This window comes from Lolium perenne, chromosome 3, assembly GCF_019359855.2.
Source record: "Lolium perenne isolate Kyuss_39 chromosome 3, Kyuss_2.0, whole genome shotgun sequence".
NCBI classification, from domain to species: Eukaryota; Viridiplantae; Streptophyta; class Magnoliopsida; order Poales; family Poaceae; genus Lolium; species Lolium perenne.
The window spans coordinates 108,658,310-108,677,147 of NC_067246.2; the positions used below are offsets into that span (position 1 = coordinate 108,658,310).

At 46.4% G+C, this 18,838-nt stretch overlaps 1 protein-coding gene across 1 annotated transcript; it reads left to right on the forward strand.

The window, feature by feature from the left end:
- Window positions 1-6,474: 6,474 nt before the first annotated feature.
- On the forward strand, window positions 6,475-12,883 carry LOC127338335 (eudesmanediol synthase). Its single transcript, XM_051364495.2, has 7 exons — window positions 6,475-6,670; window positions 6,793-7,078; window positions 7,176-7,563; window positions 7,729-7,947; window positions 9,717-9,852; window positions 12,073-12,327; window positions 12,404-12,883. Exons 1-7 carry the CDS (start codon window positions 6,524-6,526, stop codon window positions 12,695-12,697), a joined length of 1,725 nt encoding a protein of 574 aa, XP_051220455.1. The 5' UTR covers window positions 6,475-6,523; the 3' UTR covers window positions 12,698-12,883.
- Window positions 12,884-18,838: the final 5,955 nt, after the last annotated feature.

Consider the following 18,838-nt stretch of genomic DNA (forward strand, 5'->3'; position numbering starts at 1 on the left):
ATGGCATTGGGCCGGTCCAAACTTACGATGCGGTAGCCCGAGAGGAATTGCCCGTGTAACAGTAAACCTGACTAACGGATTGACCATCAATATGCTTAATTACTTTTATGTGTTGTGTGCAAAGAATTAAGCAAAATGTGGTGTTCCTTGCAACAACAAACCATTGTTGTGGTTCTTTGCAAAAGAAGCACCAACAAGTGGTGTGATCTGCTATTTCCTCTTCTAGATTGCATCTTGGCTTGTTATTCGTTCTTGCGGTAGGAATTTTTTTGTTTTCTATGCTACGAATCCATCAAGTATAGTTATTATTATCGTTACTATAGCTGTTCTTAATGTTGCGGTGCCTATTGGCACGTGGGGTGCGTTCTCCTTCATCTCCATCGACCGGGTTGAGGATAGCGTAGATCTGATGATGCGCCACCTTCCAGGTAGCTGTCCTGGCGATGCTATCGATAGTTTCTTCATCCGAAGAATAATTTGCACTACAGACGAACGGCGTGTCATCCGAGCCCAATCCATGTCCGGTGTCGCAGTTGAGGCAATAGTATGATATCAGATCGGACGCCATAGAGTTATCGGATCCAATAGACATAGGGTGCTCCTCGGCAATGCACACCTTTTGGGGCTTAGGGTTGACGGAATCCTGCAGGCTGACACGAGACATCGGATACCAAACAGACATAGATGACGTTGATCGGCGTGGAGTCGATGGCGGTGAAGATGCTGATGTCGATGCCGATAGTGTATGCGATAGATCGACCGGGACTGGAGTCGACGCGGTCGATCCTACCGTTGATGACGACAGAGTCCTTGCTGTGTTGGAGTCGAGCGGATCGGGCAGTCGAAGGATGCCCTCGGTGTTGATGCAGTAGTGGACGCTCCCGAACGTCATATCCAACCCTCTTTGCAGATCCGAAAAGATCGGACGAGACAAGTCGTTGTACGGAGTAAGCTCGAAGGACCCGAATCGAATCGAGTTCCCCGAGCTTGGTGATGAAGGGGCCGACGACAACGTCGGCGATGCTGATGAATTTGTGGACGACATGACTGAAGCAGCCGATAACGAGCCTTGTGCCAACATGTTTCCCACAGACGGCGCCAATTGACGAGGGTGCTCATCGGCAATGCCCACCTTTTGGGGCTTAGGATTGACGGAATCCTGCAGGCTGACACGAGACATCGGATACCAAACAGACAGGGAGAGATTTTCTCAGGTTCGGGGCCCTCGATGAGGTAAAACCATTATTCCTGCTTGTCTGATCTTGATTATCGAAATTATCAGGTTACAATGGGGTAGCCGAGAGCTAAGACTAAGATCTCGTCGAGAAGCTAAGATTTCTAATGACCTAGCTCTAGACTTACGGTGAATCTGGTTGTGGTGATTGTGTGTTCCTCGGCAGACCCTCTCCTGGCCCTTATATTATAGGGTAGGTCCCAAGAGTTCTGTCCGGATTCGACTAGATTACAAAGAGTTCTATGTCTAAACTTTCCTTGTCATTCGTCTTCCTGCCTTGTTCATTAAGAATCTTTCTTGGAAACCAACATATCGGCTCACCTTGGTCGGTAGATGATCTTCATGGGCCACTGATTGGACTGTAGGAGGTAGCATAATATTGGTTACCCGAAGGGTAATTGCCACATCACTGCCGAAGCGACGCAGCGGCGCCAGTCGCTGGCGCGCCTGAGAAGACGCATCGACGCAGGGTCGCTGCCAGGCGGGCCCGACGAAACGTCCGCTAGACGCGAGCGGACACTTTGCGCGTCCGCGCAGTGTCCGCAGAGTCGCATCCGAGACGCATATTTGGGCCATATTTGCCTCGCCGCGAACCCGGTCACTTTGCGCCGCTTCGCTGAAGATGATACCAGACGCATTTTTCGGCCCGGTGGACGCATACAATCGCTGAGCGTCGGTTTGGGTCGACCCGTTGGAGATATCATAACTCGCTATGGATCAACGATTTGTCTCAGGTTTGGTGTATTTCTCCTTCGCTCGAAACAGTAGACTATAGTTGGTGGATGACGGACGAGGTGGAGTGAGTCAAGGAGGCGGACGAAACCCGGACCGGTAGAGAAGCCGCATGAGAAAAAGCCGTAACTCGCTATGGATCCGTACGTCGTCCGTTGCGGTCACCCTTTAGTCGGTACACTAGTACACCTGTCGACCGGCGTCAGGCGTCACACGTTGCATCGATGCATGTTTTTCTCCTGATGGGAACAAACAAGACGTATGGGAGCCAACTTATCTTCACTCTGCTTTCAAAAAAAAACTTATCTTCACTCCGAATGAGGAGCAATTCTATACAAAGGTCAATTTCAGTGCGGTAGACTCGTGCATATAATCGGCATTATAAACGCATGCCAACATATATTCTACGTTTTTTAGTTGATAAAAACTCTATCGAAGAAAATCATACATGCTTTCTACAGATTATCATTAAAGAGAAGCTTCTAGGGACTAACATAATTTGACCATCACCGTCCGTTTGAAGCATATGTGTAAGCAAGAGAATTGGTGATGAGATTTTTCTTTGTTGACCTCGAATTGCCTTTGAAGCATATGTGTAAGCAACTCATTGTTCTTTTTTTTTTGAGGATGACTAAAAAAATTCGAGGATGAGAACTCATTGTTCTTATTCAACGATCTCTCATATAAGTATCCCCGTTTGATTCTATTTATTGCTTGTATGGTTCAAGGAATACCAGTTCGATGAAGCCGCCAATTTTTTACTATCAGGTTGCTTCTGCATGGAGCCATTGCGTGCGCCAGTCTGGTATCAAGATCATGTGCATTTTTCTTCGGAATTGAAATGACAGAAACTTGTACTTTATTGGCTTGCAAATAATCATTATCGTTCATATAATAATTGATGCATAAACTTTGTAGGGATCTTTAAGCCAAAACACATAGGGTGCTCTTGTTAGTTTCATATACATTTTTAATAAAGTTGTATAATCTCAATTTGTCTTTAGGGGGTCCTCTAAAAAAATTACAGGACGGGAAGATAGAGGATCTGCTAGAGTGTACCTTTTGCCCTCCATCCTCTTTACTTGGTTGTAGTTACTCTTATGTAGACTGACTATTGTGCATTACAATTGAAGCTTACAAATGAGGTTTTCTAAAATTTCTTACAGATTCATACTAATGTTATTTTTGTCCATATATATCAGGCAAGACGTATATTAAATTTGTGTGCAGAGTTCGACCAAATTTATTGACAGCTCGCTCGCGAATTTCACATGTTCCAACTAGGAAGGGACACATCAGGGTCGCCAGTACGACTGGTACTGGTTCGCACCCCCGCGTCGCCTCCTCCTGGCGACCGGGGGGACAAAACCCTAGCCCGCCGCCGCCGCCTCCCCCAGCCACACCTCTCCTCCTCGTCGTCCCCGGAGACGCCGCCGGTCAAAGGCCGCGACGCCGGTGAAGGGGGCGGCGGGGATTTAAGCTCTCGGCTCCTGGCGCGGCGATCGGAGGAGGAACGCCGTGCGAGGCTTGCTGGTGCCGGCGCGGCCGGGCGGGAGACGACCCTGCTTCGATCTGCTCCTCCGGAGCGGCCGGGGCCAGGGCGTGGTCGACCGACGTCCGCTCTGGAGGGAGCTTGGGCACTTGAGGCGGCGGCCTCTGCGAGGTGAGGGCGGCGCGGGCCCTGGCGGCGGGGGGCGCTGGCTGGTGCTGGAGACCGCCTCCATGGTCGCGTGGGTGGCGTGGAGGTGGAGGAAGGAGCTCACGGCGCGGTGGTTGCCCCGTCGACCCTGCGTCAGATCTGAAGTCGGCGGCCGGAGGCTGCGCAGTTCCCACCCCAAGGCCATGGAGCCTGGCGTCCTCGCCGGATCCGCGGGCTTTGTTGGGGTGGCAGGTTCGGGGGCTCTGGCCGGGAGAGATCCTTGGCCGGCGGGGCGGCCACGGCGTCGGCGACGTCTCGGACGCCGTCATCCTTCTTGAAGGCGATGCCGAGGTACATCCTCCTTCCCCCACCCTCCCCTTGTGCCCGGGTGAAAACCTTAGATCTACGGATTGGGCGGCGACGGCGCTCCGGCGTCGTTCTTCTCCTTGGAGACGTCGCCTTGGGACGGCGGGAGGTGGGCGTCCTGCGTGTGTGTTTTGGTCTGCTGGTGGCGGCGTTTGCCGTCTCTTCTTCGGCGAGCTCTGTCTGGAAGCTGAAGTCTTTTGGGGTGCTGGTGAGGTGGCCGGTGGCGATGCTCGTTGTTCTTTGCGTGCGGTGATCTTGTCTGGCGATGGTCCTTGGCACCCTGCCCAGGTGCTCTTGCGTGCTCTAGGGTGAGCTGCTCCGCCTGCTGATGGTTCGACGCTCTACGATCCAGGGTGAGAAGGTTGGGGCCTTCTTCGGAGGTGGAGGCGGATGGCAGGCTGGCTGCGTTGCGCCAAGACTTGATGTCGGCAGGGCTCTCCGGTGGCGAGCTGCACGGCATTGCTTCTCCTAAGCTTTGCCTCCCCCTCTAGATGATGACATCAAGATCAAGTTGCGTTCTTTGTTATCTTTAGTGTGTTTGGTCCTTGATGTTTGTAAGCTGTTTTCAGCACTTTGTAACTTTGCCGTTGTGGCTTTATTAATTTAAAGCTGGGCCTTTGGCCTTATGTTTAAAAACATCAGGGTCGCCCTACAACTGCTTGCACAGCCCTGCATCTGTCTTATCTGATTTTTTTTGAATAATACGTTTTTTCAGCAATTTTATAACTAATATTACGTGATTTCAAAATTTTACGAATCTATAGCTGCCGATGGACAGACTGGTGGCTGATGCCGATCTCGGCGCACTGGTTTGCGGACCAGACCGGCCATTTTGGATGACATCCATGCACATGCCGTGCCATTTGTGATGCCGTGCCTGTGGAAATTGCAAGGAAAGATTCAGCTGTAGCTAACTGCACTATCACGTATCACCCACGTGCATTGGTCAAATAACCTTGTACGCGAAGACTGTCTTGATTCTGGCTTGGCTTGGAGTAGAAGTGCGCGCGCGGTTGGAGACAAGGTGGAGCGGAATCGGTCGGGAGCGAGCGTGCCAGGCGGAGCAGCGGCTGGTGCGGGCGCCTGGCGGCGTGGGTCAAGCGAACGAGGCGAATGGTGCCGTTGCCTCATCGCGGTCGGACGGGCTGTTGTGTAGGCTGTCCGAGCCATGGAGCTGGCCAGCCACCAGTCTACCGATTGGCGGCCTCCAAACCGACCAATTCACGTATTCGTAAAATTTCTAAATCGCTTATTAGTTGTATAATTGCTTTAAAAACATATTATTTTTACTCTTATCTAGGACCGGTCTTGTCGCGCTCAGCCGCGGACACGTCTGGGGAGCCAGCTAGGTTCCTGATTCATGTCTGGCTAGTAAGATCGACGGATAGGGGACTGCTGCATGTGGCGCTAGGAGAGATCAGGAGGCTCCGGACGAGAGATGACGGCACTCGACCTCTTTTATGTATCATGTGATCTTGGATCTTATCCGTTGTGTTATGGTGTTCGGCGTTTGTATTCGCTGGGGTGAATTTGTTATGTGGTGGGTTTACAACCCGGTGTAAGACTCTGTATGGATGTTGGTTGTCTTTATATATAAAGCTGGACCGTCTGGTCTTATGTTAAAAAAAAGTGTAGCACGCCATGGCCCTGCTGTGTACGGCCATGATTTAAACATTTGCAACCCGGAGAAGACAACCAGGGACTTTATGCACCATCGATTGAGGCTAGCATCGTTTAGAAAGCGTTGGGACGAGGGAGTAAAAACTCCGAAAGTCTTTGATGCATTTTGTAATGCGCCTTTAGTTTTTATTCTGTACATTCATACTTTCGAAGTTTTGCGGCTATGTGTATCAATTTTATGCAGACACTGGGTGTAAAATACAAATACTTTAAGAGCATATTATCAATAAAAACTTGTAACCTGAGCTCCGAAGCAATTTTTCTCATAACATGTCATACATAATAATATGTAGAGCGTGTGACGCAAAATAAAATTGTAAAAAACTTATATTTCAAATACAAACCAAACATATTTTTATGCATCATATAACTTATATATTATTTAACATACTCATGGTTAAAAGTAGACACAGAAGTCGGGAAATCTTACAAACTCAAAAGGATAGAGTAGTATCAAATTGATGAAATGATTAACTTGTTTTCACAATATATATATTAAAGGACACATTCAAAATGTGTCGTTTCGTGTACAGGAAAATATTTAATGGAACCTAGCCCACAAATTGATCAACTAGGACAAGCTAGGTCTCATACTTGCCCATCTCGTGAAACATATCTTAACTTTAGAGACTAGATATTATTATTGTCTAGATACATCTACATTAAACAAAGCTGAGACAAGTTTTATTGAACGAAGGGAGTAGAATTGTTTTCGAATTTCGACGTGTACATGTACCTGTTTGTTTTACTCTGTCCTACTACTCTGATGCCTATAAATAGAGATCCATACGCAGCACAAGTCTTACAACTTCTCCAGCGACTTTCACACATTACCACTGCGATCCACACATAGTAATCAGTTAATCACTGAGATGGATGCGGGTGGTGCTGCTCCTGCTTCTGCTACCGCGGCGGCGAGTAGCCCTGCAAAGATCGACGCTGACAGGAACGGCACTGCAGCCTTTGCACCCTCAGTCTGGGGCGACTTCTTCGCCACCTACGTCCCTCCTCCTACACAGGCATGGCAATGGCGCCATAGTCTCCTTTGTTTAAACCTACTCTTGGGTCTTGGCTTCAACCATGTTCTCATTTATTTTACGTGCACGTTTCTGTGCTGGTATCTGGACATGTATCTATGCAGGTGTCAGAGGAGTGGATGAGAGAGAGGGTGGAGGAGCTGAAGAGGCGAGTGAGTAGGATGTTCGAGGACGCGGAGGCCATGGGCGGCGTGGCCGATACGGTGGCGCTGGTCGACACACTCGAGCGTCTCGGCCTGGATAGCCACTTCCGCGAGGAGATCGCGGTGGCCATAAGCCGTATCCACGTCGCCGGCGAGGGACGGCGCGAGTTTGCCGGCTCCGATGATCTCCACGTTGCTGCTACTCGGTTCCGTCTGCTCCGGCAGCACGGGTTCTGGGTGTCTGCAGGTAGGGCTGAGATTTCCATAACCCGCTCAAAATTAACAAGGAATAATGGACGAACATAACGGGTTCTAGTTCTAAACCAATCGTACGAATCGTGCAGATGTGTTCGACAAGTTCAGAGATAGCTCGGGCAATTTCAGCGCCCCAAACCTACGCCTGAGTAGCGACGGCGGTCTGAGGGCTCTGCTGAGCTTGTACCACGCGGCTCACATGGCGGTGCCAGGTGAGTCTGCTTTGGATGACGCCATAGAGTTCGCGCGGCGGCACCTCCAGGCCATGAACGGCGAGCTCCGGTCGCCGGCGGCGGAGCAGGTCTCCCGCGCCCTAGACCACCCTCTCCCGCGGTACACGAGGTTGCTGGAGACCATGCGCTACGTCGCAGAGTATGCGCAGGAGGAGGTGCATGACGGCACGCTGCTGGAGCTCGCTAGGCTCAACTCTAACCTCATGAGGTCCCTTCACCTCAAGGAGCTAAAGGCCCTGACCTTGTAAGCCCTCTTAAATTTTCAATCTATGGTTTGCATTTCTAGAAGAATTATTTCCCCGTTTTGCTAAGTCTCCGTCAAAAAAAAATGGTAGAGAAAACAAAATAGCACGTGGAGCAAACATTTGTATATAAGATAAATTGGTGATCTTAGATTGTCACCCCGCAGGTGGTGGAGGGATATTTACAATGCCGTAAATCTAACATACTCTCGGGATCGTATGGTGGAGATCTACCTTTGGAGTTGTGGGATGATCCCTGAAGAGGAGCACTCGCGTGGACGCTTGATATTCGCCAAAACATTTGGAATTGTGTCATTTCTGGACGATACTTTTGATGTCCATGCGACCTTAGAGGAGTGCCGTAGCCTCAATGAAGCCTTTCAGAGGTATGTTAGCTAGTTCATTTGTATTCAAGATACTAAAAAGGGATACACAATTGGCATCTCGAAATGACTTGGAATATAATGCATTTTTTTTTTTTTTTGGAGCAACCGGCAGGAGCTCTGCCTTTTCATCATTAAGAAGAGAGAAATTTGGCCAGTTTATAAGGGAAACTGGCCGAAAACCGATACAAACACAACACCGTGTCCGGTTTATAAGGAAAACCAGACAAAAGAAAACCAAACACGGCACAGTTTTTCTGGGGAAACCGGCGAAAACCCGCACACATGGCCACACGACCTGGATAAACCAGGTCTGGAGCGCCGCCGAAAAGCACCAGCACGACGGCAACAGCGAGCGCCACGACTGCCCGGTCCACGTCCCTGGAAAGGAAGTCAGAGCCGAAAGAGACGGCTAGGCCTTTCAAGCTTCGAGGGGTGAGGCAGGCCGCAAGGCAAGCCAGCGGCACTCGCGCACCGACGGAACACGAAAACGTCGACCCAAGCAGTAGCCAAGGCATCGCCGAAGATGGCTCCCAAACATTCCAAAAAATGATGCCTCCAAGGAGGTGACGACGTCCAAAGACGCCGCCGTCATTCAATCCAGAGCAGGATTTGGGTTTTCACCCTGGAATGATGGGCGGAGGTGTGTGAGGACTCCACGGCAACGCCTCCAAGGAGGAAAACGGCGCCCTCGAGCGTCGTCGTTGCCTGCACCGACCGAGTCGGGCAAGACTTTCGTCCGGAGACCTACAACACCGCCGCTGCCAAAGACAGCCCAAACCCCGGACGATCACAAACTACCACAACAGGGGCGCCGCCCACGCCACGGAGACATACCCTGCCGCCCACACAGCCAGAGGCATACCATCAACACACCAAGATCCCGGAGCCGCCGCTCCGGCCTCCACGCACGGTAGGCCAACTCCTCATGCCAACCTGCCGCCGTCGCCGAGACGTTGCGAAGCAAACGCCCGGACCACCAAAACCCGCGCCGCCGCCCAAGCGCCATGGCACACCTCTGCCATGGGCCTGCAGGTGCCAGCAATGGCAGCCTGCCACACGCAGTGGTCCACCACGACCACCGGGACACCGACGAAGCTGGGACAGCCTCCACGCGACCACCACGCCGAGACACCCCGAGATCCGCCGTCCTCCGCGCAACCTCCGCGCCGAGGCGAAGCCGGCCGTCCCCAGCCCTCCACCACCGCGTCCCCGGGGCCGCCGCCCCGGCATGCCTACGCCGACGAGCCCCGAAGTCCGAGCAGGACCAGATCAGCCCCCACCGGGCCTAGATCGGCCCTGGCCGCACCAGCCCGCCGACGCCCGAGCGCCGCCGGAGGCCCGCAGCGAGCCGCCGCGGAAGATCCTCCGAAGCACCGCGCCACGCCACACCGTGCACGCCGGCCGCGCGGCCTGCGCCGCACCACGCCCAGGCAGCCACCACCGCCGCCGAAGCCCGGGGCCGCCGCCCCGCATCCCGCGCCGCCCGACACCACCGGGCCTGGCCGCCGACGCCTGTGCGCTGCCGCGTTCACCGCGAGCTCCCCCCGCGCCGCCTTTGGAGGCCGGGGCCGCCGCCACCGCGACGACGTCAGCGGCAGCGGCGGAGGGTGCGCCACGAGGGAGATCCTGTCGGCGGCGCGGTTAGGGTTCCCCCGAGCCGCTCCGCTCGAGCGACGCGGGGGGGTGATTAGCTAATTGCATTTTATAATGCATATTTTTATCGTTTAAATTTGAGCTTTGTCCATGTTTTTGTTAATGCACATCTGTAGGTGGGATGAAAGCGCGGTTTCCATCCTCCCTGAATACCTAGGCATGTTATACATCAAAACACTAAGCAACTTTAAGGAGTTTGAGGATCTTTTAGAGCCACAGGAGAAGTACCGCATGTTTTACGTCAAAAAGGCGGTACGTCGCACTTTCTACATACTTATGTAAATGTAATTATTATTTAGAAAAGTCTACCTCGTAATATTGACTATTGAGTTTGCTCACTCGACATTCTAATTCACTTTAACCCCTACATTGGCACCCTCCCCCGCTCCCTTCTAATCAGTTTTGGAGTATGGTTTCAATGTCATATATGGATGGTGGCTTTGTCTGTCCACGATCCTTTCACTCAAGTTTTGCATATGTGATGCATATCATTTTCTTATTTTTCTTTCGCTCTATCTCCCCTTGTACCTATATAGTATATAGCCGAAATATGCCATGTGTTGTGCATTAGGCTTCAAGAAGCATTGACATGGGTGTTTAACTGTTGCTTCATCTGTTTTATCATATTTTCCCTTATCAATCCCTACCATACACATAGTAGGAAATCTCTAAATCTAGGAAGTCTTGAATACAAGATGGCCTTCAGCAATTTCCAAAGCTATTGAGTTGCGGTAAAGTGAAAACATTATGATACTCCACCATTGATTGTGTCTAGATTGGAAAATATATCAAAGCTGTTTCGTGAAGCCCAATGACATATATAGTGAAATAGGGGAATATTAGGTAATAATCACATCGATATTAGCTTGGCGAGTCAACGGTCTTTCCATATTGGATACAAACGAATCATGTACATTAATAGCTCAGAGCCCACAAACATAGGACAGCCCGGTGCAATGCCCGTTTATGGGCCCGACCTTGCAGCTTGGCTTCTCCACATACCACATTCACTTATATGTGACTGATTTGTTTATATTCCCAAAAAGAAAGATCGATTTTTCATCATACTTATATGTGACTCTGTAGTATTTTCATTTGTTTTCTGCTTGTATACTGCTTTAATACTCGTAGATCTTTTAAAAAGAACCGAATGCCTAAATCTATGATTTTGTTTTATCTATGTGTAAACATTTAATTCTCATTGATTCTTGATTAATTCTTATCTAACCGAGATTAGCTTAAGTAGAAAGTACCAGTTGCAACTCGTCCGCAACTGAGAACATAGCAGTTGCAACACATGAGTAGCCGGCAAAATAGTAATTGCAACCCGTGCGTAACTAAAAAATACCAGTTGCAACCCGTGTGCAACTGACCGTTGTAACCCATGCACAACTGGAAAAATATTAGTTCCAACCTGGTGCGCAAATGGAAAATAGTAGTTGAAACCCGCCTGCAACTGAGACAATACCAGTTGCAATCCATGCGTAAGAAAATACTAACCAATACACAACTGAGAAAATAACAGTTGCAACCTGTGTGCAACTGAGAAAATATCAGTTGTAACCCGTGCATAAGTGAGAAATACCAGTTGCATCCTACGCTTAACTAAAAAATACTACCAATGGACAATTGGGAAAATAGCAGTTACAACCCATGCGCAACTGAGAAAAAAATCAGTTGCGAACCGTGCGCAACTTAGAAAATACTAGTTGCAACACATTTTTAGCTGAGAAAAAACTAGCGCAACTGAGAAGAAACTAGTTGAAACCCATTTTCAGCTGAAAAATAACAGTCTTGCGACCCGCAAGTGAGAAAATACGAGTTACAATCCATGTGTATGAAGCTATTGCGAAGCTACTATTCAAAAATCTGACTAATCTCATGTCCAAATACATCAAAAAAAAATTGAGGGTAGTCCAAATACATCAACAGGCTGGACAAAATGATGCATCAAAGCATGTAGAAAAGCAGAAACATACAAGCCCGGTCAAAATTATCTAACAAACAGGCCCACTCAAACACATGGGCACATGGGCAGAACAACCAGAAGCCCAACACAACGCACTTGGTACTTGGGATTTGTCACAAAAAAAGACAATTGGTGATGGTTGCGAAGATCGACTGAGAACTTATTAAATCTCAGTTCGCTTGAGACCTAGACGCTCCCTTTAAACTCCCCCGTTTTCTATTACCCTGCATCCTTGGTTTGCTGAAGTCAAAATTTACAATGTTTGACCAAATATATAAGAACGTCCAAAATATAAATTTATTATTATTAGAATTATCATAAAATGTATTTTTTTTCTTAATATATATGAATTTAGTATTATTGATGTTGATATTTTTGTCCACCATTGATCAAACTTTTCAAAAATTAACTTTTGCTAAACCTGGAAACCAGGGTAAAACTACAAATTAGGGAGTATATACTGACCACAAGGTACTGCGTGTCTTGAATTCTTGTGTGTGCAGTACCAACTGCAATCGGCATACTACATGCAGGAGGCCGAATGGACCAACGACAAGTACCAGCCGAGCTTCGAGGAGCACGAAGAGCTGTCTACCATGTCCACGGGCTTGCCGATGCTCAACCTCATGGCCCTCATGGGCTACGACGGCGCGGTCGCAACCCAGGAGGTGTTCGACTGGATGAGCGCACCCCTCCCCGACATGGTCCGGGCTGGCGCAGTGATCGGCCGCTTCCTCAACGACATCTCCTCTTACAGGGTACGTTTTTATCACTACTCATGACCGGCGACCGATCGACATCACCGGCTCACTTTATTTTGATCACGTGGTGCAGCTTGGGAAGAACAAGAATGACGTGGGTAGCTCGGTGGAGTGCTACATGCAGGAGAAGGGAGTGACGGGGGAGGAAGCCGTGGCGGCGATCGCTGCCATGACGGAGCACCGGTGGAGGTTGCTGAACCGGGCGTGCATGGAGACGAAGCGCGCGCTGCTGCCGGCGGTGCAGCTGGTGGCGAGCATAGCGAGGGCTTGCGAGGTCATCTACCTCCGTGGCAGGGACGGCTACACCTTCGGCAGCCACGCCAAGGACCTCGTCACCGCGCTCTTCCTCGACCCCATCCCTCTTTAAACCTGCAGCTGCAGGATACGTGCCGCAACCAACTATACATATGTATTTGGAATAATCCTGATGTTAAATGTCAGCTTGCAAGGTCTGCTCACTTTTCGTATGGTCTGTCACGTTCATGTTCACGTTCTCCACAATGGTATACATTTACCATGTAAGATTCTGACATGCAGTGTCTATATTGGTGTATTTTTTCTGTTGTGTTGAGTTAGTCATCACTCATCAGCTCCGAATCGTGGGATGGCATGATCATATCGAACAAGAAGACGGGGTTATGCTATGCATGTAAGAGTGTGCTTAGTTCCCTGAATACAATTAAATAAAAGAAGAGAAAAAGCCAAACTATGAGCACGGCAAGCTTTGATCTATTTTGGAAAGACCTATGATAAGGTAAATTGGTTCTTTTTGCAGTAAATTTTGCGAATGAAAGGTTTTGACTAAAGTGGAGTCATTGGATTCACCAATACGTTAGTAAAGGTAGCGTAGGAATCTAGGTTAATGATGATATTGGACATTGTTTTCAAACAAAAAAGGGGGTTAGGACAAGAAGACCCCCTTTCACCTATTCTTTTTAATATAGTGATGAATATGTTAGCAGTCTTGAATCAAAAGGCTAAAGACGATGGTCAAATCGATGAGCTCATTTCTTATCTAGTTGATGGAGGGGTTTTCATTTTGCAATATGCAGATGATGCGATTATTTTTATGGACTATAATCTGGAGAAAGCTTTAAGCATGGAATTAATTATTTGTATCTTTGACTTATTGTTGGGTCTTAAAATAAATTTTCATAAGAGTAAAATTTTATATTTGGAGAGGCTAAAGAGGAGAAGGACAATATATACATCTTTCTTCACATGGTAAACTCATCAAACATAGGCATGGTAAATGTATGTATCATCACATCATCTTTCCTAGTAACTTCTACCAAAACATGAGGATCAAGGCCAAACGTGTTACTTAGCTCATAGGCATCCCTGGAGAAATATTGTAGACTCAGGGTTATCACATGGGTGCCAGTTTATCAAAATGCCTAAGTTAAACATCACATGGAGCTTGTGACCTAGGCACCCCTAGAGCCTATGAGCTAAGTAACATGTTTGGTCATATCTATATATCTATGATTGGAAGTCCAGGAGTCGAGAAACATGGCAGACTTAGGGTTACCACAGAGGAGGGTGAAGGAAAATTTACTCACTACTGTTGCAAATAAGGTTGTTAGAAGATGTAGTGAACCAAATAAACAAATTGAAGTTCAGCATCAAGTTTCGGCTATTAACGAATTGAATGAAGAAACTCCTTGTGATGTTTATCTATGTCATCTGCTTCTTTGATTTATGGGACCTAATTGGCAACGTGAAGAAAAACTATGGTACAAGGAACAAGATGAAGAATGGACTCTTGTCCAAAACAGATCAAGATCCAAGCATGCAAGAGTTCAACATCAGAATACACCTCATTCTACTTCGCAACAACATATCCGGCCTTCTTATTATCGACCACGTATTATCCAAGATAATTTTCAACGTAATATTCCATTAACTGGTGCTAATCTGATCCCCATCAGTGTTCATCTAAATTTTGTTGAAATCGTTAGATCTAGTCATGATCATGAAGTTAGGGATCGACATGCCGTAGATAGCGGGAATTCGATTTCAAATCCTGCCGAGGAAACCAAATGTGATCCAAAATTCACATCTCTTTTGCGGCCTAATAGCAGCCCAATCCAATCCATTAGCAGCCCGATCTCCACACTTTGCGCAGCGATGAGGCAACCGTGTCGTTCAACCTTCTGTCAGAGATGCCTCGCTCCAGGTCATTTATCTAGGGATTGCACTAATCAGATCAGATGTAGAGTTTGTTATAATTACGGCCATATCTCTCATCAATGCCTGAACAAAAGGAACAGTAAGAGATTTATATGGAAAAAGGTTGTTAAACAGATAGAAAAGCACAATAACTCTACTGGTATATCAACTGCCTCCTCATCTTCCTCGGGGACACATAGTATATCACACGTATCAGAAACCATCGACAGCCGACGTTCCCTCTCCACCTCATCGACGTTGTCGCCGCCCTCGGCGGCAAGGAAACTCCTGAGCATGGCCAACTCTGACTGCGACCCCTTCCATCACGTCCCTTCTGGTATGGTAGCTATCCCACCCGGTCCACTCCGTACTCAGAGAGGATATATGATTCTGGGAAGAGATTTTCCTATCTTTTGTGACGACTGGGCGATTGCATCTATTATCCATCATCCTGGAAAAAACCACTTTGATCTGATTGGCCAGATAATTAACCAACAGATGCATGATATTGGAATTGAGGTTCGTACTATTTCCATGTGTGCCGTGGGCTCTGCTTTAGTTCGCTTTGCCACCTGCACTGACAGAGATGCTACTATTAGTGTTAGTCCAATCAATGTTGGGGATAGCATTCTTAGGTTTGTTGCTCAAGATCATGGCATCAACCGTAGATCCACTTTCCCGACCCATGATGTCTGGGTGATGCTACTGAACTATCCACTAGAATGTTGGGATGTTGATACTGTCAGCAGATCAACCTTTATTCCCTATGGCCGTTTTCTTGTTTGGAACAAAGACTTATCAAACAGAGCTAGGATTCTGGTCAAAATCCGTGCATACAATGTGGACACTTTGCCAATGAGTATTGTTGTGATAAAGAACCTAGCTGAAGATGGAAATTTTGACTCCTGGACTTGTCCCTTCGTTCTGCTGGCTAGAAGGATGCTTGGTGCTGCTGTAGGTGACGAGGACCCACTGCCACCAAATGGTGCTAACCCACATCCCTTACCACAAGTTGACCATGGTTTCTGGCATGATGATCACATGATGCATAATGATGATCTCAACATGGATGAAGGAAATATTGTACCTGGACAAGGAAATGCTGCACCTCCCAATGTTGCACCTGCTGCTAATGTTGCACCTCCTCCTGAAGCGAATGGTGCACATGCTATTGGTGGTGCAGCACAGATGGACCCTGCAACCCCTCCCCAGCAGCAAGTTAATCAACGGGAAGTTGAGAATGAAATCATAGAGATTATTCAGTCAGTTGAACCTATCTCTGCACTTCGTGGTCTCATATCCAGCATAGTTGGCAATGCATCTGAATTGCTCCCTCACCTTGGTGACACCCACATCACTGCTGCTAACTGTAAGATTGTTGAATCTGATGGGCCAAATGGAAAGGTTCGTAAGTGCTTCCTTCAGATAGACACAGTGGAAAATGCTAGTACGTGCAAGAAACAGAGCAACTAATTCAGTCGAGATAACTGAAATATCTGACGACACTGTACCTGGCCTCAATATTGTTGCGGATCAGCCAAGCACCAAGCGTGTTAAGAAAGGGAAAGGAAAAATGATTACTGATGTGTCTCAGTTTAGACGCAGCAACCGTATTGCTGGACTTGTTTTTGGTTACAAGGATGTGCAAAGTGCCAAAAATGTTGAACAAGGTGCCAAGCTGGATGAACAGGGTGCCTCCTCTTCCAGGGAAAACACCAGAGCAGAGGGGAATATTGTGGTCATTCTTGCACCACACTTTGAAGCTGAAGTCATCGACAACAACTCTGCACCACCACCCCATCTCCCTGTCTCTACTGTCCAAGCAATTGGGAAAGGTCACTGCAAGATGAGATCTGCGATGGTATCTGATGAAGCCTTGAACTATGACAATTCAAATGATAGTGTGTAAATTTATCAAGCATGTGGCCAGGAACAAGCCAATTAATTGATCCTTTATCCTAGTATCGATATTTATATTTTTTCATCAGAACTATGGTACTTCCCCTCTCGTTATTTGTGATGTAAGATCAACTATCAATTTAGCAGACTTTGTGTGTGGACAAGGATCGCTGTTTACTGTCTATCAGTTGTTTTACATTATATGATCTTATGCCAATTATGTGATGCTTTATCCGATTCTATTCCAGTTATCTGGTCCATATCTGAGCTCTTTAGAGTACCAAGATACTACAGTTTCCTCTTTACTTAATTTGGCATGAGTGTACTACCTACACTCCTTGGCACCTTTTATTCACACAGTTATTATGAATATATATAGATTCTGGAATATCTTGGATTGGAATATTAGGGGAATAAATTCACAATAAAGATGGGACAACATTGCAAATAAAATTACTGAAAGCAACTGCAATATTGTCTGCTTGCAAGAGACAAAGAGAGAAGAATTTGTCAATGCTTATATTCGCAAATTCTGTCCAAGAAAATTAAATATGTTTGCATACTCTCCTTCCATTGGAAACTCAGGGGGTATTATAACTATGTCGATAGGAAATGCATTTACTGGCACTATTGTTAGTACCTCCAGTTACCAAGTTACTTTCCAACTCACTTGCAATATATCTGGGGAAAATGGTATATAACAAATAGTTATGCTTCATGTGTCACACAGAGGAAAGAAATGAATTTATTAACTGGATGAATAATATTGATTCCTCAGAATATGCATTATGGATGCTTGTTGGAGATTTCAATATGATAACATCAAATGCTAACAGGCTTGGAGGGAATATAAATACAATGCTTCTCTTCAATTCCATAATTCAAGCACATGATCTTGAGAAAATTCCACTTAAAGGTAGAGCATTTACCCGGAGTAACATGCAAAGTAATCCACTTCTTGAGAAACTTGACTGGATTTTCACCAGGTAAGTGATAACAAACAAATAATTTTTGAGGTGACATACTGTCACACTACTTTGATCAATCAATTTGCAAAAACAAAATATCTGGGATCATAATCATTCTAACATAGACATGGTAGATATAATCTTGCAGTAAAACTTAATAACCATGTTATAATCATGAAGAGTAATCAAACAAAAGATAATGTATAAAGTGCATAGAAAGCAAAGTGATTGTAAAGAGCATAGGATAGATGCATAATGAAGTGGTACTCAGCTTGTCCCATAAGTGGTAGCAAAACATAAATGCTAGGACACCTTTAAAAGTTTAAGAGAGTGACTAGAAACAAGAAGTTTGAGAACAAGTGATACCATAATTATGAATCAATCAATAAAAATCTTGGGACCATGCACATAAAATTAAGAATGACAACTATGCTCTCATAAGTGGTGCATAAACAAGAAGGTGGAGACTCAACATTAAAGTAAAAGATAGTCTCTCTTTGAGAGGCAATTGAGATCACTCATGTGCTAGAGTTTTTTTTATTGAAACAATGGAGGTAAAAGTTGCTTTTGAGAGGTGGTTGTTCATGTCAACGAGTAGTAAAAAGAGCTATTGTCATCTTCCATACTAAGCAAGTTTGAGAGCGGTTTCGAAATATTTGGGCGAAGCCTCTTTTCATTTATACTACTTATAAAATAATGACACTCCTCCCAACCTTTGCTTACACATACCATGGCTAACCGAATCCTCGGGTTCCAACCAAGCAATCACAAACCATGGAGGAGTGCCCTTTTCTTATAATTTTCCTATTTTCTTCCCCTATTGGAAGTTGTGGTCAAACCAGCTCTTCTTCTTTTTATATACTTTTTTATGTGACAAGCAAGATGAAGCTCGCGAGTCTTTGAGTTACTTAAATAATATGGAAGACGACAACCACAATTTAATTTACTTCCTCATAAGCTAAAAACAATGTCACAAAACGAGGAGCAGTTTGAATGTTTTTAAAGGTAGCACATGAGCAAACTACTATGGAATGGCAATGAAATACCACATATAGGTAGATATGGTGGACACTTTGGTATATTTGGTTTTTGGTGGTTGGATGCATGAATAAAACACTCATACAAATGGAGGCTAGAAAAAGACCGGGTGCGACCAACTAAGAGAGCATAATGGCCATAATCATGCACATCGACAAAATATATTAATCAAAGCATAAAGTGATACACAAGTTGCAAACTAAATGATCATAGAGGCAATAATTAACTGGAATGTAGTCATAACATGTTGCAAAACATGTGCCAAGTCGCCCCAAATAAAGCATTCGTAGGAGAATATATACCACAATATTATGCTTTTCTATTGTATGCTAAAAACAATGCATGAAAACCTTCAATGGCACACTAAACACTCTCAGTTATTTGAGACTAATCAAGATATAGACATAATAAATAAGCTCAACATGAAAATA